The following is a 21047-nucleotide window of genomic DNA, read 5'->3' as shown; positions in this document are numbered from 1 at the left end:
CTGAGCTACATTCCTAACCCTTGGTTTTGTTTTTGTTTTGGGACAGACTCTTTCTATGTAGCCTAGGCTGATCTTGAGCTCATGGTCTTCTTACTTCTGCTTCTCTATTAATGCTGGGATTAGAGGTGTGTGCCACTATGCCTGGAACATATTTTTTTTCCTACAGTGAGTAAAGCAATAGGCCTAGAAATTGTAACAGGGAAACATGTTAGTTCTGAACAAGTCATAACTAAGAAGGTAGGGAGAGGAGGAAAAATCTTTCCCAGCAAAAAATTTTCCACTTTCAAAGACTAAAGAGATGGAATTTAATTTTCAGTGTCTCCTTTGTTATGAATATGGGCTTGGTGATGCAGCTTTAAGTTCAGATGTTGGAAAAATAAATCTTTGATTTTTTTTTTAAATTCCAAAGACCTGTGATTGCTCCCTGGAAGCTAATTTCCAGTGTGATTCAGACAGGAAAGCCTAGGGTGAATGCCAGATAGCACACGGGAGAAATAGTGAGTAATATCCTTGCTCTAAGGTCGAAGCTTCAGAAAGATGTTTTCAATTTACAGTGACTTTGGATCTGTGACCAGAGCAGCCAATCCAGCAAAGGGAAATTCAGTTTGTGTCTAAAAGAGCCAGAGGCTGAGGCACACTTTGCACCAAGTTAAACCCACATTTCCACCCCTCCCAACCCCTAGTTCTCCCCCAGTCTCCATGGTCTGCAGTTTTTCATTATGGATTTGTCCTTGGACAGCACTTCATTCCTTGTCAATAGAGTGCCATATATTTTGAGGTTAATGATACAGACTTGATCGGACTTCACTGCTGAGAAAGATTTAGACGGGGGCAGAAGCAAAGACTGGGGGTAGAGGTCCACTGTGCATGGGTTCAGGTCGCTGAGAGAAACAAAGATTGAAGAGTAGATTAAAGAGAAGGCATGTGTGGACTGGGAGCTCCCAGCCAGGGTTTGGTATTGCTTGTTGGGGCAGGTCGAGGTGTGTTTTTCTTATTGCGCAGGCTGAACTCTGGTTTAGGACTAAGAAACCCCACAGGAGGGGAGTGGCTATCTTTGTTATTTGTGCTTTTAGGAACCTATGACCTTGCTGGCAAGAAGGAACATGCAGGTGCTAGGGACGTAGCTTTGTAAGGAGAGTGCTTGTCTAGAATGCAGAAAGCCTTGGGTTTGGTCCCTAGGACTACATACAGTGGGCATGGTGGCTGGCAAGTGGTTGAGATTCTAGCATTAAGCCGAACGATCAGGAGTTTAAGATTGTTTTCAGTTACACAGAGAGTTTAAGGCCAGTCTGGAGTACATGGAACTCTGTTTGGGGAAAAAAAAACCCAGATTCAATAAAATATATGTATATTTAGATCTAAAAGTTTTTGCAAATATTACAAATTAAAACTCAAATATTCAACAAAAGCAATGGTTGCTAAACATCTTTAGCTCCCAGCATGTACGTATTGACTATTTTCCTTACACTCTCCCAGTGGGTCTTAAATTTAACCTTTTGCTTTACGTTCCTTCGTGCCTTTGACACATATGCTGCGAGATCACTGGGACTGTGATAGGCTGTACAGACTGTGGCCAAACTACCCTGATCTAGTTGAAGAACCGCCCTTGCAGAAAGCCAAAGCTCACTCTCATTTACTCCCCAGCTGTATGCCAGGTCTGACCAAGTTTTATGGCAGTAAGTGTTGAGGTTCGTGAGACTGTAAGAAATTATAAGTCACATGTCTCCCGTGACTTTTACCCATTTCCACCTGACTGCCTCCAAAGAAGAATGTTTGTCTAGGTAAAGAACAAAGCTTATTGCTCCCGACACCTGGTGCTTTGAAGGACAGACATGTGACAAGAGTCATTCATTGGTCCTTCCTGAATCAATGGTAATTTATTCATGTGCGGTATTTTTTTTTCTCTGTGCAACAGGCAGTAAGAACACGTTTTAGTACCTCCACTCTGGACCTTCTGAGGGTCAGTGCCCTCTCCATGTTCCAAACAAGGAAACAGAGCCTTAGTGAACCTCACTACCTTCTCCAAGGTCACCCACATCAGTCTAACATCCGATGCCTTTGATCATAAGGCATCCAATTAGAAGGATAGCTGCATGCTTAGCAAGCATTCTACCAACTGAGGTACATCTAGGTGCCCTTTTAATTGGTACAGGTGTCCAAGTGATGCTCTATCTTCCTGTGACTGGATGGACAGTGATGATCTTCATTAAAAAAAAAAAAAAAACAAAACTCAACATCCTCGTCATACCACTACAAAGAAGCTCTGCTCGCTGAAAGCTCTGACTAACAGGGACTGTGTGGAAACACTATCCGTGCCTTCTGTTGTTTCATGGACTTCAGACACCAAGTTTTGTCCTCCCCTATGGTCAATCTCCATCTTTTAAAATCTTGTAAATTGTTTTGACAAATGTATGCATGTGTCCAATGTATTTTGTTCATATTCAGCTCTCACTATACCTCCTTTTATCTCCCTCCCAGGCCTTCTCAAACCCTTTTTCTTCCCAACAAGCCCTCCTCCTATTTTCACATCTTTTGCCTTTTTAGACCCTGTGGTGATTTGAATCAGCATAGCCCTCCCCATTGACTCATATATTAGGATGCTTGGTCATCAAGGAGTGGCACTACTTGAGAGGAATTGGGAGGTGTGGTCATATTGGAGGAAGTGTGTTACTAAGGTTATGCCATTAGATTTCAAAAGCCCAAACTTGGTCCAATGTCTCTCTCTTCCCACTGCCTGCCGGCCTGTATGCATTACTCTCAATTATGTTACCAGCATCATATCTATCTGTAGAGCACGCTGCCATGCTCTCTACCATGATGATAATGGACTAAACTATTGAAACTGTAAGCCAGCCCCAATTAAATGCTTTCTTTTTAATAAGAGTTGCCATGGTCATGGTGTCTCTTCACAGGAATAGAACAGTAACTATGACAGATTCAGTGAGTTTAACTAAGATGTTTGCCTAGATGTAGATAGTTATGGGGATACTAACTGGGGCATGGGAAAATTACCCGTGGGTACCTTACTGAAAAATAATGACTTCCACCATCCAAGCAGCTATTAATCTAGTTACTTGGGGGCTAGAACAGAGGGGTTTGGGTCATGGATAGGCCCATGAGGAGACACTTCTAAAATAGCAGTTTAATGCATTTATGGAACATTTGGGCATGTCTTTATCCCACTTAACCTACAAGGAACTTAGGATCAGGATATTTGATACCTGCTGGGGAGAGAGAGAGAGAGAGAGAGAGAGAGAGAGAGAGAGAGAGAGCGCGCGCGCGCGCGCGCGCGCGCGCGCGCGCGCGCGCAGATTTCTACCCCGAGGCAATGAACTTTATTCAGGACAACATTGCCAGCTGCCTTGGGGAAATGCAGGTTTCCAGGCTCTCTAGCACATAGAGATTAATACAATACATCTCAGTTCCAAAAAATCCTCTGGAAATTATAAGAGGTCTTTCAGTAAACACCTAACACAGTGTCCAAGGAAAACTCTGTTTTCTTAGTCTGTAATCTGCAAAAAATAATGAAAAAGCAACAACACCTTTGCATTACCTGCATGTGTTTCTTTTTTTCTTTCTTTTTCTTTTTTTTTTTTTGGTTTTACGAGACAGGGTTTCTCTGTATAGCCCTGGCTGTCCTGGAGCTCACTTTGTAGACCAGGCTGGCCTCGAATTTAGAAATCCGCCTGCCTCTGCCTCCCGAGTGCTGGGATTAAAGGCGTGCGCCACCACGCCCGGCTCTGCATGTGTTTCTTGCCATTAGAAACTACTCTTAAGGAATTTAAAAATGGGAATGGTACATCTACAAGGTATAAAAGTCCCTATTCTACTTTGTAGACAGACTACTTGGCTATTAGCCTATGAGTAATAATTAAAATGTCTATTTTGCAAGAAATCAGTTAGAAAAAACTATAATTAGAGTTAATTGGCCTGTTTTTGCTCAACTCGGTTTCTACAGATGAAATCAAACCAAACCCAAACCAAACTTGAGTTACATTTGTTCAAAGAGTAACAGAAATAAGAATGAGCAAGAAAGTCTCTTGGAATAACTCCCATCTAGTGTGAAGTGTCAATCACTCTGGACACTGCACCGGGACCAAAACTTTGTGGAGTATTGGTAGTTACCCACGTCCTCACTCCAGAGAATCCATTGACAATGGTGTCATAGATTGACAACTGTCCATCCTGATCCAATGGCAGGGTGGTCTAAACGTTTACAAAACTTACCTTCGCATACTCCCCTGTTGTTCCTTTTCCAGCCATAGCAGCAGGCCATCTTAGTTCCGTACTGACAGACCCCAGGCTGGTGTGCCAGTGCTGGCAACCCAGTATCCCATGGACTGTGGATAAAAAATTCTGAGTTAGGATTGAGAAAACAGAGAAGGCCACAGAGACTCTTCCTTGCCATGGGAGCAAGAGGAAAGATGTCAAGTATCTAAGTGCTTTCCACAGATCTGAGGTAAGTGCTAGATTCCATAGCACAACAACAAACAAACAAATCTCAAATCAACCAACCAACCAACCAACAACAACAAAAAAACTAAATGCAAACCCCTGAATTTGGGGGTCGGCAGCCTCTGCCTTCCATCCTTTGCCAACTTTGCTCTAGTTTTGTCCATTCCCTTTTAATCTAAAGTTAGAGAGTAAAAACGACAAAAAGAAAGAAAGAGAGAGAGAGAGAGAGAGAGAGAGAGAGAGAGAGAGAGAGAGAGAGAGAGAGAGAGAAAGAAAGAAAGAAAGAAAGAAAGAAAGAAAGAAAGAAAGAAAGAAAGAAAGAAAGAAAGAAAGAAAGAAAGAAAGAATATTTTTGAGACTGGTTAAGTACCAAGTCTCCAATCTGTCCTGAATAGGTACAGTGGGTTTCCAGTTTTGGCTTTGTGTTGTGACTAAGTGGTTTTGGCTCCAACAAAAGTTCCGCACTTTTACTTCATGGCCACTGGAAGTCACTGAACAGTCTGCAATCACCATACACTCTGGACAGTTAAGAGTGGGAGACTATTCTGCCAAATTATCTCAGGTTACAGAGGAGGAAACTCCAATGCCATAAAGCCGAGGTACATCCCCAAGCAGACGTCACAAAGCTGGGCCAGGTGCCGGGGATTTAAACTTGCTGTGTTTCAAAACAGCCTCCTGTAAATACAATTTGCTAAACTCTTGACTATTGAGCAACAATCAGCAAACATTTTCTCAAATGGACTAGGGAGGAATATTTTGGGCTTTGCAGGCAGGCCATAGGTTTGTGTCTATGTGCAAAAGCAGCTGTGGGGAATAGTAACAGATGGGTGTGATTCTTCCAGTAGCACTTTATTTCTGGGGCTGGGAAGCTAGCTCAGTCAGCAAAGTATCTCATGTATCCCAGGCTGCCCTTGAACTTACCAAGTCACCAGGATAACCTTGAACTTCTTAACTTTCTGCTTCTTTCTTTCTACTACTTTTGATTTATGTGTTGCTGAGGACCAAACTCTGGGTTTCCTCGATGTCAAGTGAGCACTCCTTCAGTGGAACTACACCCACATCCTTGAAGACATTACTCTTTTATTCCATCCTCAACCATTTGAAATGTTAAAACTGGCTTTGGCTCATATGTTGTATAAAATGTATAAAAATCTTGGTCTGTGTGTTGTAGCTTGCTGACCCCCGATCTGAAGAGTGAGCCCCTGCCTCCCAGGAAGAACCCTAAATAATACTCCAAGGTGGAAAGCTCTTGCCTGTTTACCTGCTTGATATTTTTGGGTTAAACAGAACTGCTACCAGACTAAAAGAAAAGACAGATTTTATGGAGAGCTATTTGATTCCTCGTGCATATGAAATACAGCATTAAATAATTTCCTAAGTTCTTTAATAGATAAGGGACACACGTTTTTGTCAGGTACAGGATTGAGTATATGCTAGCATCTTAGTCTAAGCCAGACAGTTAAACTTTAACTCTGTTCCTCTCATGATCTGCCTTTCCTACAAACTTTATTTCTCAGATAAAAGAGTGCAGTTTGGGACAACTTATTCATCAAGAGCATAGAATGAGAGAAAAAATAAAGTTCTGGAAGAGAACTTTTTCAGTTTTTAAGAAAGTTATTTATTTTTATTTTATGTGCATTGGTGTTTTGCCTGCATGTATTGAATCTCCCGGAACTGGAGTTGTAGATAGCTGTGAGATGCCATGTGGGTGTTGGGAACTGAACCTGGGTCCTCTGAAAGAGCAGCCAATGCTCTTAATTGTTGAGCCATCTTTCCAGCATCCCTTCATAAATTACTAATTCATATTAATTCAACTACTAAGAACATGTTTCTCAACTCCTATATGGCTGATATTTTAGGCTGTATGATTATTGTTTTGTTTTGATGGGGATTATTGTGGGTACCTAAAATGTTTAGTAGCATCCATGATTGTCAATAGCATGTACTACCCCGGTTTGTGACAATCAAAAAACTTCTCAGGTTAGCTGAATGTGGTAGTGTACACTTATAATCCTAGTGCTTTGGAGTGAGAAGCAGGATGATCATTGTTTTAGGCCAGAAGTTATACACAACAAGTTCCAAACTGGCTAGGGCTATATCAAGACACTGTCTTAAAAACAAAACATCATTTGCCAAACATCCCCCACAAAACAAAACTGTCTTTAAGTACCATTACTTTAAAGTGAAACACTTCTTGAGCTTCTTCTGTATTCCAAGATCTTACTTGGGTGGAACACAGAGATGAGAAAGAGCCGGCCTTTGCTTTGTAGTTCATAGTCTATGGCAAGCAGATGCACTATAGTCTAGAACAACCTGGCAGCTACCACTAAAATGCTTTGAGAAAGGGATGTTTTCCGTGCTTGGTACTGAGGAAATGTCTAGTGAGAGCATGCTAAGCAATTGCTCCACCACTGAACTGCATCCCAAGTCCTGAAAAGGAGCTTTGACTTTTTTGTCTTTGTTTTTTTTTTCTAATATTTTATTTTTATTTTTTCCTTTTTATTAGATATTTTCTTTATTTACATTTCAAATGTTATCCCCTTCCCTAGTTTCCCCTGTGAAAATCCCCTATCCCCTCCCCCTCCCCCTGCTCCCCAACCACCCACTCCTGCTTCTTGACCCTGGCATTTCCCTATACTGGAGCATAGAACCTTCACAGGACCAAGGGTCTCTCCTTCCATTGATAACCAACTAGGCCATCCTCTGCTGCATATGTAGCTGGAGCCGTGAGTCCCACCATGTGTACTCTTTGGTTGGTGGTTTAGTCCCAGGGAGCTCTTGGAGGTACTGGTTGGTTCATATTGCTGTTCCTCCTGTGGGGCTGCAAAACCCCGTCAGCTCCTTGGGTCCTTTCTCCAGCTCCTTCATTGGGGACCCTGTGCTCCATCCAATGGATGGCTGTGAGCCAAACACCAAATGCACTAAACAAAGATAGAATATTAAAAGCAATAAGGGGAAAAGGTTTTTTGTCTTAAGGCAAGAAGGTTTACTTGGGCTTACAGTTGTGGCATGTGAATCCATAAGGGTGATGGATCAGGAAAGTGAATGAACACATGCACAACTACAGGGATGGAAAGAGATTTAGTTAGAGGCAAGGTGAGGCTGTAGACCCTGAAAGCCACCCCCACCCCACCCCAGTGGTACACTTCCCTGGTCACTTTGGAATTTAGAAGACAGGAGTCAACAGCTGGATGGGAAGACTGCAGAAGAATTGTATTTGTTGTAAGTCAACCAAGGATCCGAGCTAAATAGAAGCTTGTGAGCACAGACAAAGAATAACGAAAGCGTAAATAACTGTAGCCACTAATAACTTTTCTGTGTAACAATTCAAATTTTCCAGGTGAGCCTCTTTTCACATTTCCCCACTAGTCAGGCTTGCTTTCCCCACATTTCTCCAACTCTGTAACAAAGAGAAAACTGCTTGTGTCCATGACAAGTTGTCTGAAGTTTTATACACACAACTGTTCCATCAGTGGGAAAACAAACTTTTACCCACACTACATTTATTCTCACAGCTAGTTGAGTCCAAACCATTCTCAGCAGCAGAATTTCAGACAACTGACTCCCTACCCTTGACCAAACTATGCTGCATCCTGCAGACCTCAACTGAGGCAGATCCTGGACCACTAACCACTGCAGCTGTGAACAGAGTCTTGCCATGTGTGCAGACATTTCTTTGAACATCTCTAGGTTTTATATGTTGACAGATCCTTGGTTAAATAAGTTATGCTAAATTAAATTGGCCTAACATTTTTTGGTAATTGCCCCCACCTCCATCTTTTCTTTTTACTGAAAATAGAATCTTTTCTCATACAATATATCCTGATTATAGTTTCGTCTTTCTCTATTCCTCCTTGCTTCTCCTCCCCTCCCCCTCCCCTCCATTCCTCTCCTCTCCGGATCTGCTCCCTTTCTGTCTCTCATTACATTTCAATCAGCCCCAGCCATTTCTGCAATGGTTAGATACAAAGTAAAACAAAAACAGATAGAAATTTGTTTAAAGATCTTATATTTTAAACACCTAATTAGAAACCAGTGCAGGGTCTCTGGTATAGGTGGCCAGACCTATCTTCAATCTATATGTCAAAGTCAGTTAGTTTGGATTGTAAATAATACAGCCTGGGGTTAATGAGTAGAAAAAAGTTACCAGAAGATGGAATTTGCATGGTGTTTGCACATTTCTAAAGCTCTCCAGAGTTTTGTTTTTTTTTTTTTTTTAAACATGCTTTCCCAAGTTTTACTGCTTTCATGTGCCTGACTTCAGGTATAGTGGGGAACCCAAGAAATCTGAAGTATATTAATGTGTCCTATATCATCATTTTGATGATTAATTATCACTCATGAAATGCTTCAGAATGCTAATGGGTAACTCTTGGGGCCATCAAAATCATGTGAACAAATCAAGATTCCTTCCCCACTACAAAAGATACTTTCCCCATCACACACACGGCTTAGTAATTCAGTTCTGTTGGAAGATTGTAACCAAAGATCCAGGCACAGTGGCTGGGAACCTCTGGAAGCTAAAGCAGGACAAGCATGAGTTTGAAGATAGCCTGGGATATATAGCGAGTTCCAAGATAGCCTGGACTAGGCAGGGAGACATTGTCTTAAAAACAGAAAAAAGAAACTTAGAGCTGGAGAGATGGCTCAGTAGTTAAGATCACTTACTGTTCTTGCAGAGGATTCAGGTTCAGTTCCCAGCCACCACATGGCGTAGCACACCAACTGGAACTGACGTTCCAGAGGATCTGATGCCCTCTTCTGATAACTGCAGGTACCAGGTATGCACACGTACATTCAGATAAAAACACTCATACAAAGAAGATCTTTTTAAAAAAAAATCTAGCTTTACTTTCATTTATTTAAAAATTCAGAGAAGGGACTGGAGATATGGCTCAGTAGATATTTGAGAATCAGAAGTTTGGATCCCTAGAGCTTAAGTAGAAAGACAGGAAGGTATGACGGCTACTTGGAATCCTAGCACTTGAGACGAAGAGAGGCCATTTCCCGGGCAAGCTCCCTAGCCAAATTAGTTAGACTTGGCAAGCTCTAGCCTGGCAAGTTCAGCAAGAAACCCTACCTCAATAATGTACCCACTCTCATACCCAGCCATGTGTCCCCACACATACAACCATCTATATACACATGCATACACACCACATACATACCAATGAAAAAATTGCAAATGACAGTTGTTTATGAACTAAGTCATGATCGAGACCTACATAATAGACTCTGATCTTCAGACAGTAACATAAATCAAAGCACCACAGTTTGGCCTGTGGCTGCTGCATGAATAGAAACATGTCCTCTGCACATGTCCTAAAGGAGACCTGATGTCTTGAGCGAGTACTCTAGGAAAAACCACCAGAGGAACACAAGTCAATAAACAAGCAACATGCCTTGTGATTAGTAAGTGTGAGGTCCATGCATTCACTGAATTTCGAGACTATGCTTCAAAGGGCCAGCTGCAATCAACCGGGATTTTACTGGTCTAATCACGAGATTCTACATCTGGCCATGAGAATGAGAATGAGTCTTTCACTTAAAGACTGAAAAGCATTAGTAGATAGAATTGCTAATAATTAACTTGCTGATTTATAGATGCCAGAGAAAATTGATTTATTACACCAAGAATCCAGTTTTGTGTTGCCAGGTTTGCAAATGTACACATGAAATTATTTAAAATTACAGAAAAAAAGAAATTTCATTACTCAGTTCTTTATATTTAAGTGGAAACAATATGGCCTGGGAGGAAGGAAGGAATCCAAGACAAGCGAGCATGGCATGCTTCATGACAGTGCAGGGCATAGCTTGGAAAAATGAAATGCAGAGTGCTCAGGAGAAAAAGCTTTAACTTACTTCTTACTGCTGCGGAGTGGTGTTCCAAGTTAATATTACTGGGGGACTCAAACCATTTCCCAGCATCCTCTCCCTCTCTTCCTTGCCCTGTGGTTTAAATCTATGACATATCCATCACTGATTCAATAATTCTTCGACTTGGAAACCAAATCTCTCTTTCTCTCTCTCTTTCTTTCTCTGTGTGTATGTGTATATATGTGTGTGTGTGCATTTCTCTCTCTGTGTGTGCATGTGTGTGTATCTGTCTCTCTTGCCGTGTGTGTGTGTCTATGTATGTGCTTTTCTATGCAGGTACCTGTTGAAGTCAGAGTTTGACATTAAGTTGTCTTCCCCACTTTGTATGGAAAGCATTTTACCTAGAAATTACTGCTTTCTGTACATTTAGAATGTCCATTGTCTGTGACTTCAGATGTTTCTACTTTGGGACACCTGGATGGGCATGCTGTCCCCCTAACCTCTGTCCCTCCATTCTCCTCTTCCTCCCTTTCTGTACCTCTCCATTTCTCTCTCTTCCTAAACAGTGTTTAGCAGATATAAGACCCAGGGGACCCAGGGAATCCAGTCTTGAGGCAGTGGAATGTCAAGTTTTAGTGGATAACAGGCCCCAAGCAGAGAGAATTTTGAGCTAAATGTTGAATTGCCCAGAATTCCTTCAATGCATTATACAGCTTGCTGTCTACATTGATCAAATTAATCAGAAAATCGCTGTCTCCACAGCTGAAGTCAATTTAGAAACATTCCAAAGATTGTGTAAGTAGTATAGTATTTCTGCACAAGATTCTTTATTTTCTACAAAAATAGAAGGTGCCAGAATCTTTAGTATGCTTGCTGATGATCAGAAAACTTCACAAAACCCAAGACACATTGAGAAGTTAAATTTCTTTTGCTATTGTTTAAATATATTTAAGCATTGTCCTATCAATAAATGTTTTTCTGAATAGGCATAATGAGGCCAAACAAATTTTTCAGATATATTTTATGTTTAACAATGTGTATGTGTGTACATGTACACATAAATGTAGTATCTGTAGAGGCAAGAAGAGGGTGTTGGATCCCCTGGAGCTGGACCTACAGGCTGTTGTGACCTATACAGTGTGGGTGCTAGGATGCAAACTGGGGCTCACTGTAACAGCGGTACATGCTCTTAACTGCTGGGCCATCTATCTAGTCCACACAAGAGTATTTTTGTTACTAGTTTTTTTTTTTAATAAATCATTTATCCAGCAAGGCAAGGTCATTTATTGTATTTAATTAGTTATATTAATTTTGAGTTCTCACCCATCTTTGTGTTTGTGTGTGTACATTCACATGTGATCATGTGTGTGCATGTGCACATGGTTTGTGTGTGCATGTGGAGGACAGGAATTTTAGGTGTCATTCCTCAAGATCTGTCTACTTTATTTGTTTGAGGGAGGGTATCCCCTTGGCCTGGAGTTTTCCAATTCCTAGCTAGCTGGCTGGTGAGGCCCAGGAGTCCACCGGTCTCTCTGCCTTCCTATGCTGGAATTACAAGTATGCACCAGTAAGTCCAGCTTCTAAAATGTGGCTTCTGGAGATTAATCACAGGTCTTCATGCCTTCCTTCGTCAAGGGAAGCACTTTACCTACTCAGCCATCTCCCTAGTCCTAGTTCCCACCCATCCTTAACAGACAGAGTAAAAGTCTAGGTTAACCCAAACCATCTCACTCTCCAGATACATAGAAGCTTAAGAGCAAGAGCCCACCATGCTGGTCCTGGGGAATCACACTCGGATGCTCAGTCTTGGCACCACGTACCTTTGAGGTATCTTGTTGGCCTTGAAGTCACACTTTGAAGTCAGGTACACACAGATTGAAAACACCAGAAACAGAACAATCACCTAGCGGGAGTGTAGATCAGGAAACCCAGAACATGGCTTCTCATAGGAGAGAGGCTGGCAAAGAAGACTGATGAGCAAGCAGTATGGGGGAAGTCAAATCAGAATGCCCGGAATAGAGGATATCAACTGTGTCTGCAAGCTTTGATACTCTTCAGTGTCAAAAAAGATGAAGCTCACCTTTCCCAGCTGCCATGGCTGGCATCTAATAAGCTTTGGAAGTGACAGCTGACACACCGTGAGGATAGTCAAGCCACCTTATTGGAGAAATGTTCAAATGGAAAAGATATAAGGCTTCCTGTCAACAACCATGATAGTTTTCTTCTAGGAAGCAGATTCTCTAGCCAGTGACAAGCTTGCAGATGGCAGTGGCATTGGCCAAAGCTTGACTACAAATTTGTGACAAGCCTGCCTTTCTACCTTTTAGGTGAACCTAAAATTGCTCTTTATAAAATAAAGTCCATAAAAAACCACAACAGCCCCAATCCCCAGGCAGCCAAGCTGCTTCGATTTCTACAGAGATGCTGTTTTAATAAGAAGTTTTGAATCATTCTGTAGTTCAGGAAATATGGCGAGCAACCAAGCAAAAGGGAAGACTGAAGAGCAAGCTGATTCTATTTGCAAAGACGTTTGCTGCTTTTGGTGTATGCACTCATCAAATCCAACAGTACACTCTAGTTGCATACATTCGGAAAGCAAAAATGTTTCAGCAGATTCAACTATGGCTCATTGGCATAATGATAATCCTGAGCAGCTTTGTCATGGTCTCTTACATGAATTAGTCATGACCAGGTTAGCTTTAAAGATGACAGAGCCTGTGATGGCCTGCTTTAGTCTCTGTTACTCTTGGAGTGAAGTCTAAGCTTTGTGGTTTGGTATGCCAGCCTCCCTGAAGGCTGACTCCAGCCTTCCTTTGGATTCTTGAAAGGTACTATGGGTTCTTGATGATCAGGCTGCCCTCTGTACCTTGGACTGTCTCTTACATTATTTTTTTACAGATATACATCTATCCATTTATTCCCTTATTCCTAGGCAAAACAACTATCAATGAAGCACTGGCTGACTTGCTTTCTCTTACAGCTGATGCACTCACATTGATCCATAGGACACTTAAAATGCCGTGCCCTGTCTTCAGGTTTCCTTGGCTCTTTCAATTTTTCTCTCACTTACATTCTACATTCTCCTCTCCTCTCCTCTCCTCTCCTCTCCTCTCCTCTCCTCTCCTCTCCTCTCCTCTCCTCTCCTCTCCTCTCCTCTCCTCTCCTCTCCTCTCCTCTCCTCTCCTCTTTTCTCCTGTTCTTTCCTCTTATCTCCTCTTTTTTCCTCTCCCTCTCCTCTCCTCTCCTCCTCCTTCCCCTTCCTTCCTCTCCCCCCTCCCCCCCCTTAAACACAGGGTCTCATTTATCCCAGGCTGGACTTGAACTTGCTATGCAATTGAGGATGACCTTGAACTTCTGATCACCCTGCCTTCACCTTTTTTAAAAAAAAGATTTATTTACTTTTTATGTATGTGAGTACACTGTCACTGTCTTTAGACACAGTAGACTTTGGATCCCATTACAGATGGTCGTGAACCACCATGTGGTTGCTGGGAATTGAACTCAGGAAGAGCAGTCAGTGCTCTTAACCACTGAGCCATCTCTCCAGCTATTCCCCTGTCTTCATCTTTTGAGTGCTAGGATTACAGGCTTACCAGTTCATGTGGTGCTGGGGCTCCAACCCAGGGTTTTGTGCATGCCGGGCAAGCACTCCACCAACTAAGCTATATCTCCAACCCCTGAAATTTACTTTTTAATTCCTTTTATTTTTTGAGTTTATGATATAGTTATATCATTTCTCCTTTCCCCTTCTTCCCTCTACTTGCTCTCTTTCAAATTTATGGCCTCTCTTTTCATGTATTGTTCTTACAATTATGTATGAATACACATCCATTCCTAAATACATTCTTGTATATTGTATAAACACAATATAAATAAGTTGTATAATATGTACATTTCTGGTCATCTGAAACTATCTATTTATTGTTTATGCATATGTAAAATTTTTGCCTTTTCATCTCTTTTCCATTCCATGGTCTTTAAAAAATGTTTTAATTTTTTTATTATTTATTATTTTATTTTTTTAGATCTCTTTAGTTTCTTCAGCTGACAAAAACTTTTTTTTCTGGTTTTACCAAGTGCTTTAATGGAGGCAGTAGATAGATATGTATCTCTGGCATTCCGGAGAATGTTTGAGCATGCCAGTGCTCAGTTAATATTGTTGAATTGGACTGAATTAATTTTAACTCCTTCTAGAATTTGTCCTCATAATTAAAATCTGGACATTTAAATACGTTTCTCTGTGTGGCATATATATGTATACATGTTTTACATGTGTGGAGGCCAGAAGTTGATGGTGGATGTCTTCTTTAATTGCACACCACCATATAACAATTTTTTAAAAGACAGTCTCTCACTAAACCTGCAACTCACTGATTGAGAAAGGCTGACTGGCTAGCAAGTCCCATAGAGCCTTCTGTCTTAGCTTTCCCAGAGCTGAGAGAACAAACATGGACCTTTGTAAACTGCTTCCGTGGGGAGGAAACTCGGATCCTAATGTTTGTGCAGTAAGCACTTTACCCCTCCCCCGACAAGTCACACCCCCAGCCCTAAAACAGTTTGGTTATTGAAACCAGTACACTGGGATTTGATAACTTATTGACAGAACTAATCAATACTACTGATCTTTTTGGGGAAAAAATTCTGTACCTGGTAGACAGATTTAAGTATTCCTGGGAGATACCATGAATTTAGGACGTTACCACGTATTTACTGTGATATTCTGAACAAGTCAATTACAGATCCTTTTAAAATTCAGTTTACCATAAACCCCACGTCACCTTCAAACACCTGTCTGCTGTGCTTCTGATGTCTCCAGAAGGGTTTCCTTTTATGCATTAGAACTTGTTCTGAGTGGAACACGATCCTGAGGGCTTCCCTGTCTCACCAGCCTAGGGACAAACTGGAATATCTATCACACTACACAGAAAGCTCCATATGCTCTTTTTTTTCTGCTTGTGGGTGAGGTTGGGGGGTGGGGCATGTGCACCGTGGTATAGGTGTAGAGATGAGAGGACACCTCTGGAATTCTTTCTTGCCTTCCACATTTATGTGGGCTCTGGGGATTGAATTCAGGCCCATAGGCTTGCACAGCAAGTGTCTTTACCCACTGAGCCATCTTGGTGCTCTCTAGCTTCATTCCTTGACATGCAAGAGCTCTTTCTGTTGGCAGGAACCAGTTTTTCCTGTGGTCATGGGAGGCTGAAAGTACAGGAATCTTTTATTCCAGGTCCCACATTTGTTTGACTGGAGTATAAGCATTGCTCACTTGCCTTTGGAAGTACAGCTTTGAGATGCATGTCCAATTGTTCCTATACAGGATTAAGTTATAATGGTCACTATTTTAGTCACTGTCCCTCCCCTTCCTGTTGTACACCTTTCTATTATACATTTCCTTCCAGAGTATCCAAGGGGCACCACCTAGTCTCTCTGCACTGAGATTGCTTTTGAGAGAAGATGATAATATTAGGGGGATGAAACATTCGTGGTACACAAGTCCCTAGATTATGATGCGGGGACTTTATAAGTCTAGTCAAAGCATTTTGAGATTTTTCCTGGATAATTCATATGGGCTTCTTATAATTGCAAGAGTCTTCAATAATGGGAGAAAGACAAAGAAGAGAGAATTCAAGGTGATACAGGGGGAAGAGATAAGAGTTATTTTCACAAGCCAAGACTGGCTGCTAACCTCTAGAAGCTCAAAGAACAAGAGGCAGAGTCTCCTTTGGAGACTCCAAAGGCTCCAAAAGCACTTATCAATAGCTCAATTTTAGCCCCATAAGACTCCTTGTGGACTTCTGACTCCCAGAACTGTAAGACAATGCATCTAGGTTGTTTGAAAGACTGAAGTTTCAACTCTTCATGTAGCCTGTGGTTAGCAGGAAGCAGCCCCCTTGGTGTGAACCCAGATGTCCCTTCGTCTCTCACACATTACTTTTTACTTGAACTAAATAGAGAAAAGATGTGTAACAGAAATACATTCCAAGTAGAAATTTGCTTCAAATTTACTTCCAAGAATAGCAAAGTCAATAATATATTTAAATCTCGTACATGCCCAAAGGACAAAGATCTGTGTGTCAGAACTGGAGTGTTGGAACTAGAGTTCTAAGCAAATCTTTTTGAAAAGTATTACCTACTGGAAATATGATAACCAAATGGGGCATGTCTAATTTTCTGGTAGTTTTTTAAAATAAGAAATAAATGAGTGAAACAAATTTCAGTAGCAGATTTTACCAGTGCTCTGGGTTATCATCTCAGCATGTAGTTAATTAAAATTCATCAGTGAGCTAGTTTCTATTATTTTTTTCTTCATCCTAAACCCCCAGATTCCAATAAATAGTTTTCATTTACAGCACTAATCATCTTGGACTAGCTACATTTCAGGTACATAGTCACCATTGTATTTGATGTTATGGGCACAATGAGTCCAGGGCATCTAAATACACAATACACAAAGGGCATAAAAAAGTGCAAGGCAAGCCAACTTCTGATTAATGTAAGGAGGTTAATATACAGCCAATGAATTATTTATTAGATGAGTGGTCATTGTCACCTATAGACTAAGCATCATTTGAGAGGCATATAGTTTTCCAGGTCACACAATCATAACAGTATTCCAATGGAAGAAAATTGGTATTTTCTTATCTTATTATTTTTTGAGACAGGTTCTCAAAAATTCATTATGTAGGTAAGAATGACCACTAATACTTGATCTTGACCCTCCTGCATCTACCTCCTCCCCCAGCACTGGGATTGTAGTCATGCACAACCACACCTGCTTTATTCCATGCTGGGGATCGAACCCAGAACTTCATGCATGCTAAGCAGCTAAGCATGTATTCTCTCGACTGACCTACCTACATCTTCACCCCAGTCTTTGTCTCTTTCTCTCTCTCCCTCTCCCTCCACCCTCTCCCTCTCCCTCTCCCTCTCTCTCTCTCTCTCTCTCTCTCTCTCTCTCTCTCTCTCTCTCTCTCTGTCTCTCTGTTTCTCTCTCTCTCTCTTCCTCCTCCTCTTTCTCTTCTTTTGTTTTGTTTTTGTTTTTTGTTTTTGAGATAAGTTTTCTCTGTGTAACAGTCCTGGATGATGTGGAAATTGCTTTGCAGACCAGGCTACCCTCAGACCCATAGAGATCCGCCTGCCTCTGCCTCCCAAGTGCTGGGATTAAAGGCATGCACCACCACCACCTTGCCCTTTTTTTTTTCTTTGCTTTTTATTAGAAAAATCTGTGGGTGCCAGCTATAGTTTGTTGTTGTTGTTTTTTTTTTTAAATATACATTTCAATGAGACATTAGAAAAACGACTAGCCCATAGGCACACTTTTTTTTTTTCAGTGTGTGCCTTGCCTTTCCTGTAAATGAGCCCCCTGAAGGTAGAGTCTGGAGCTAATTAAACATGGACCTGCAGAAGTTCCCAAAGTGCCATTTGCCATTTGCCATTTGCAAGCATATGGAGCAGATCATCAGCACAGCAGCCAATGAATCTGACACTGTAAAGCAATCACATCTCACATCTTGAAAAGTTCAGTACTGTAGAATCTTCACACAGATTCTTCAGGTTAAGTTTTTTTGGGGGGGAGGGTGTTGAAGGGGGGCTCTTCAGCTTTTAATTTATTTTGGTGGCATTTTGAAAGTGGATCTTCTGGAGGTCCGTTTGCCTGCTGCTGAAGAACTGTTAATCTCATCTCCACATAGCACTTGGTCTTTCTTAAGTGGGCTTTCTAACAAAACATGACTCTCTCCAATGTGATTGGAGCAAATTGCCTCTGCTTACATTTTTATCACGGGAAGGAAATTGAAACTTGCAACTATACATTCTAAGAACCTGGTTTGAGGATTGTTCCGTTTGAACTTCAAAATCCCTTAATACCGTGGCAGACCCTGATGAAAGACTTTTTCCTGGGAGTTAAACAAAGTCACCGCTAAGGAGCTGGAGCCAAATCAAGGGTTTTTCCTCTGCCCCTTCCTCTTCTCTCTAGAGGAAAACCTGAAAAACCTCACTCAGCTGGGAAGGAGCCTGCTCCTCAGGTGACTTTGAGAAATATCTGGGGCCGTTAAAGGCTAGATTCACGACCAAAAATATAAGAGAAATATCTGTAGATTTTTTCATAAACTGTCCCAACTTGGGTAGGTGGCAGTGTCCAAGCTGTTCCTGGCATTTTATAGCAGCCAGAGATGCTGTTATACTTCCCATAGAACACAGGAGAGCCTGCCACACCAACAAATGATTAAGTCATCCCAAAGATCCTTAGTTCTGTAGCACAGAGACCCTAGGCAGACATGCAAGGAAGAAGCAAGCCATAATGGTAGAAAAGGGTGTGTGAGTGTGAGTGTGTGTGTGTGTGTGTGTGTGTGTGTGTGTGTGTGTGTGTGTGTTCTAGGGAGTCTTCCTGAAAGGTTGCCCTACTCCAGTGTGGAGGATGATGGATGGGCCACATTGACTAGGGTTGTTCCTGCTCTGCCACTTAACTGGCTTTGTCTCTTTGGACAAGTTACTCGGCCTAATTTTTCACCCCTTCAAAACAGGGATAGCAACGATGATAATACTTTGAAGCCACGGGGACTAGGGACTTCTGCTGGGTTAAAGGTCTGAAAGTTGCTTGGTCTACATGACACACTATGCCTATGTGCTTTTACTATGTGGCTTTGTAGTTCTCACAGGGAAATATTTCGGGGCTCAGAAAAGCTTATGAATAGAAAGAAGTGGCAAAAACAAGGATGGGTTCAGCTATCTTTTTACCAGCGCAAACTTTCCAGTTCATCACCCCAAATCCAAAGGCAGCTAGAACAGTAGCCCAGCAAGGATCTGCTTTAGCGCTCAACAATAAATGCGAAAATGCGCGCTCTGCATCCTCCTGTTTTTCTTCATTCCTTCCCTAGCAAAACTAACGACTGGTAATCAGTGGGCGTCCTTCAGGGGCAGTGGAAGGAACTAAACTCACACCATGCCAGGTACTCACACATCTGTCTGCACCGGAGGTGGCTGCAGAGCACCAAATCCCAAACACAGCCAAGATCTATGCGCCCAGTTCCCCCCTCCCCCTACCCGCCAGACAGGACAAACTCTGCCAAGTGGGGAGCGGAATCCACAGACCACCGGAGGCTAAACCTTACCCAAGGGACGCAAGGAAGAAAGTTGGTGGGCACTCGGTGCCATATCCTGGTGAAATGCATCCCAAGGCGCACAGACACCTCAACCCCAGCACCTAGGTACCCCTTACATACGCTGGTCAACGACAAAGGGCTTCAAAAGGAGCGTTCAGGCTTGGGGAACCAGGGTCAATGCGAACACTCACCTGGTCCCTACTCCACCTGTCACCCAGGGGAGCAGCAGAGGAAGCGCCAGGCCCCAGGGCGGTTGCATACTGGCAGGGGGTGGGCTCCTTTCTTGTCCTGAGCCCCTCAGGACCTAGGAAACAGAGGGGCCACCGCCTATTCTCTGCTTTGCTGGTCAGGACCTTGGTTTTGCGCGCAGCTGGCAGGCTCTGTGGCAGCCCGCGCAGAGCTGGAGAGCTGGGGAACGTTTGGAGCTGTGAGTGGCTGGGGGCGCCCTGGCGAGATCCTCTGCTGGGTGAAGCGCTCCGGTGCACCAGCGAGGGCGTGGCAGCTGAGCACATCTGGCTGGGACCCGCCTCCAGGACGACCCACGAGGCCTCCACGCTCTTCTCTCACCCGTAACTCCTCCACGCTCCCCAAAGCCCCCGCCAGCCCCCCACCCCCACCCCCGCTTCAGTTCACTCACTACAGGCTGTTCAGGGGCACCTCCAATTGCCATTCGTTTCAGGCTTGGGACAAGCGGTGTGCACTTTGAACTCCAGGGATTGAGAACTGAGAAGTCAAAGCAGGACCACAAAGCACAAAATCACAAGGCAATCTCATTTCAATGGAGGTTTCATGCTCGGCTAGGTTCTTTCTTTCTTTCTTTCTTTCTTTCTTTCTTTCTTTCTTTCTTTCTTTCTTTCTTTCTTTCTTTCTTTCTTTCTTTCTTTCTTTTTCCACACAAGGGAAATCATAGGATGTTAGAGGTCACCAAGTTTTGAACAAACCCCATCATTTGGCAAGTGTAATCTAGTCACTCACAACAGTTCAAATGTAACTCCAAATGATATTGAAGTGTAGTAGCCACTGGCAACTTGACACAAACTAGTCATCTGGAAGAAATGAAACTTAATTGAGAAAATGCCTTCATCAAATAAGCAAGTCCTGCGGGATATTTTCTTGATTAATGGTTGATGTGGGAAGGTCCAGCCCACTACAAGCGGTGCCACCCCTATGCAGGTGGTCCAGGAAGGTATGAAAAAGGTATTGAACACCATTAAACAGTGTATCTGGATTGCCTCTACCTCCAGGTTCCTGCCTTGAGTTCTTCCCTTGACTTTCTTTCTGGATGGGTCAGGATGAGTAAGCCAAACAAACACCTTTCCCCCCCTCAGTCGCTTTTGGTCTTGGTGTTTTATGACAACAGTAGAAAGCAAGCTAAGACAGAAAAACACAAGCAAAAGATATTTTATAAGAATTCCTTCAGGTAGCGATGAGTTATCTATTCTGACTTGTAGCAGAAGGAATACTGGTTCTTCTTATCCCCACATTCACACCGTTTGACTTCATGTAGGCAGAGCCCATGACCCCACACCTTGACATTGGACATGGTCCAGTGATTTGCTTTGACTGATGGTGTTTGGGCAGAGACACACTGTGCCAATTCCAAACTCATTCTAAGTCCAACCCACCTGCATCTCTATTTGGACTATGAGAAGACCATGCCAGTTAGCTTGGTGG

The 21047-nt window shown here is 42.5% G+C and overlaps 1 protein-coding gene across 4 annotated transcripts in view; it reads right to left on the bottom strand.

Moving 5' to 3' along the window:
- Egfl6 (EGF like domain multiple 6) overlaps positions 1-20081 on the bottom strand; it is a 60608-nt gene extending 40527 nt beyond the window's left edge. For 3 of the 4 annotated variants that reach the window (XM_021153527.3, XM_021153528.3, XM_029472967.2), the window contains exons 1-2: positions 19565-19948; positions 4228-4340 (exon numbers count right to left, since the gene is read on the bottom strand). In XM_021153527.3, coding sequence (XP_021009186.1) covers positions 4228-4340; positions 19565-19632 — 181 coding nt within the window. In that variant the 5' untranslated portion in view covers positions 19633-19948. Of the gene's footprint in view, positions 1-4227; positions 4341-19564; positions 19949-20010 lie in introns of those variants that run through there. The other variant, XM_085837907.1, reaches the window with a different exon arrangement.
- Between the last annotated feature and the right edge of the window lie 966 nt (positions 20082-21047).

This window comes from Mus caroli, unplaced genomic scaffold (genome assembly GCF_978045245.1).
Source record: "Mus caroli unplaced genomic scaffold, Mus_caroli_1 scaffold_5, whole genome shotgun sequence".
NCBI classification, from domain to species: Eukaryota; Metazoa; Chordata; class Mammalia; order Rodentia; family Muridae; genus Mus; species Mus caroli.
This window is presented reverse-complemented; position numbering and strand designations above follow the sequence as displayed.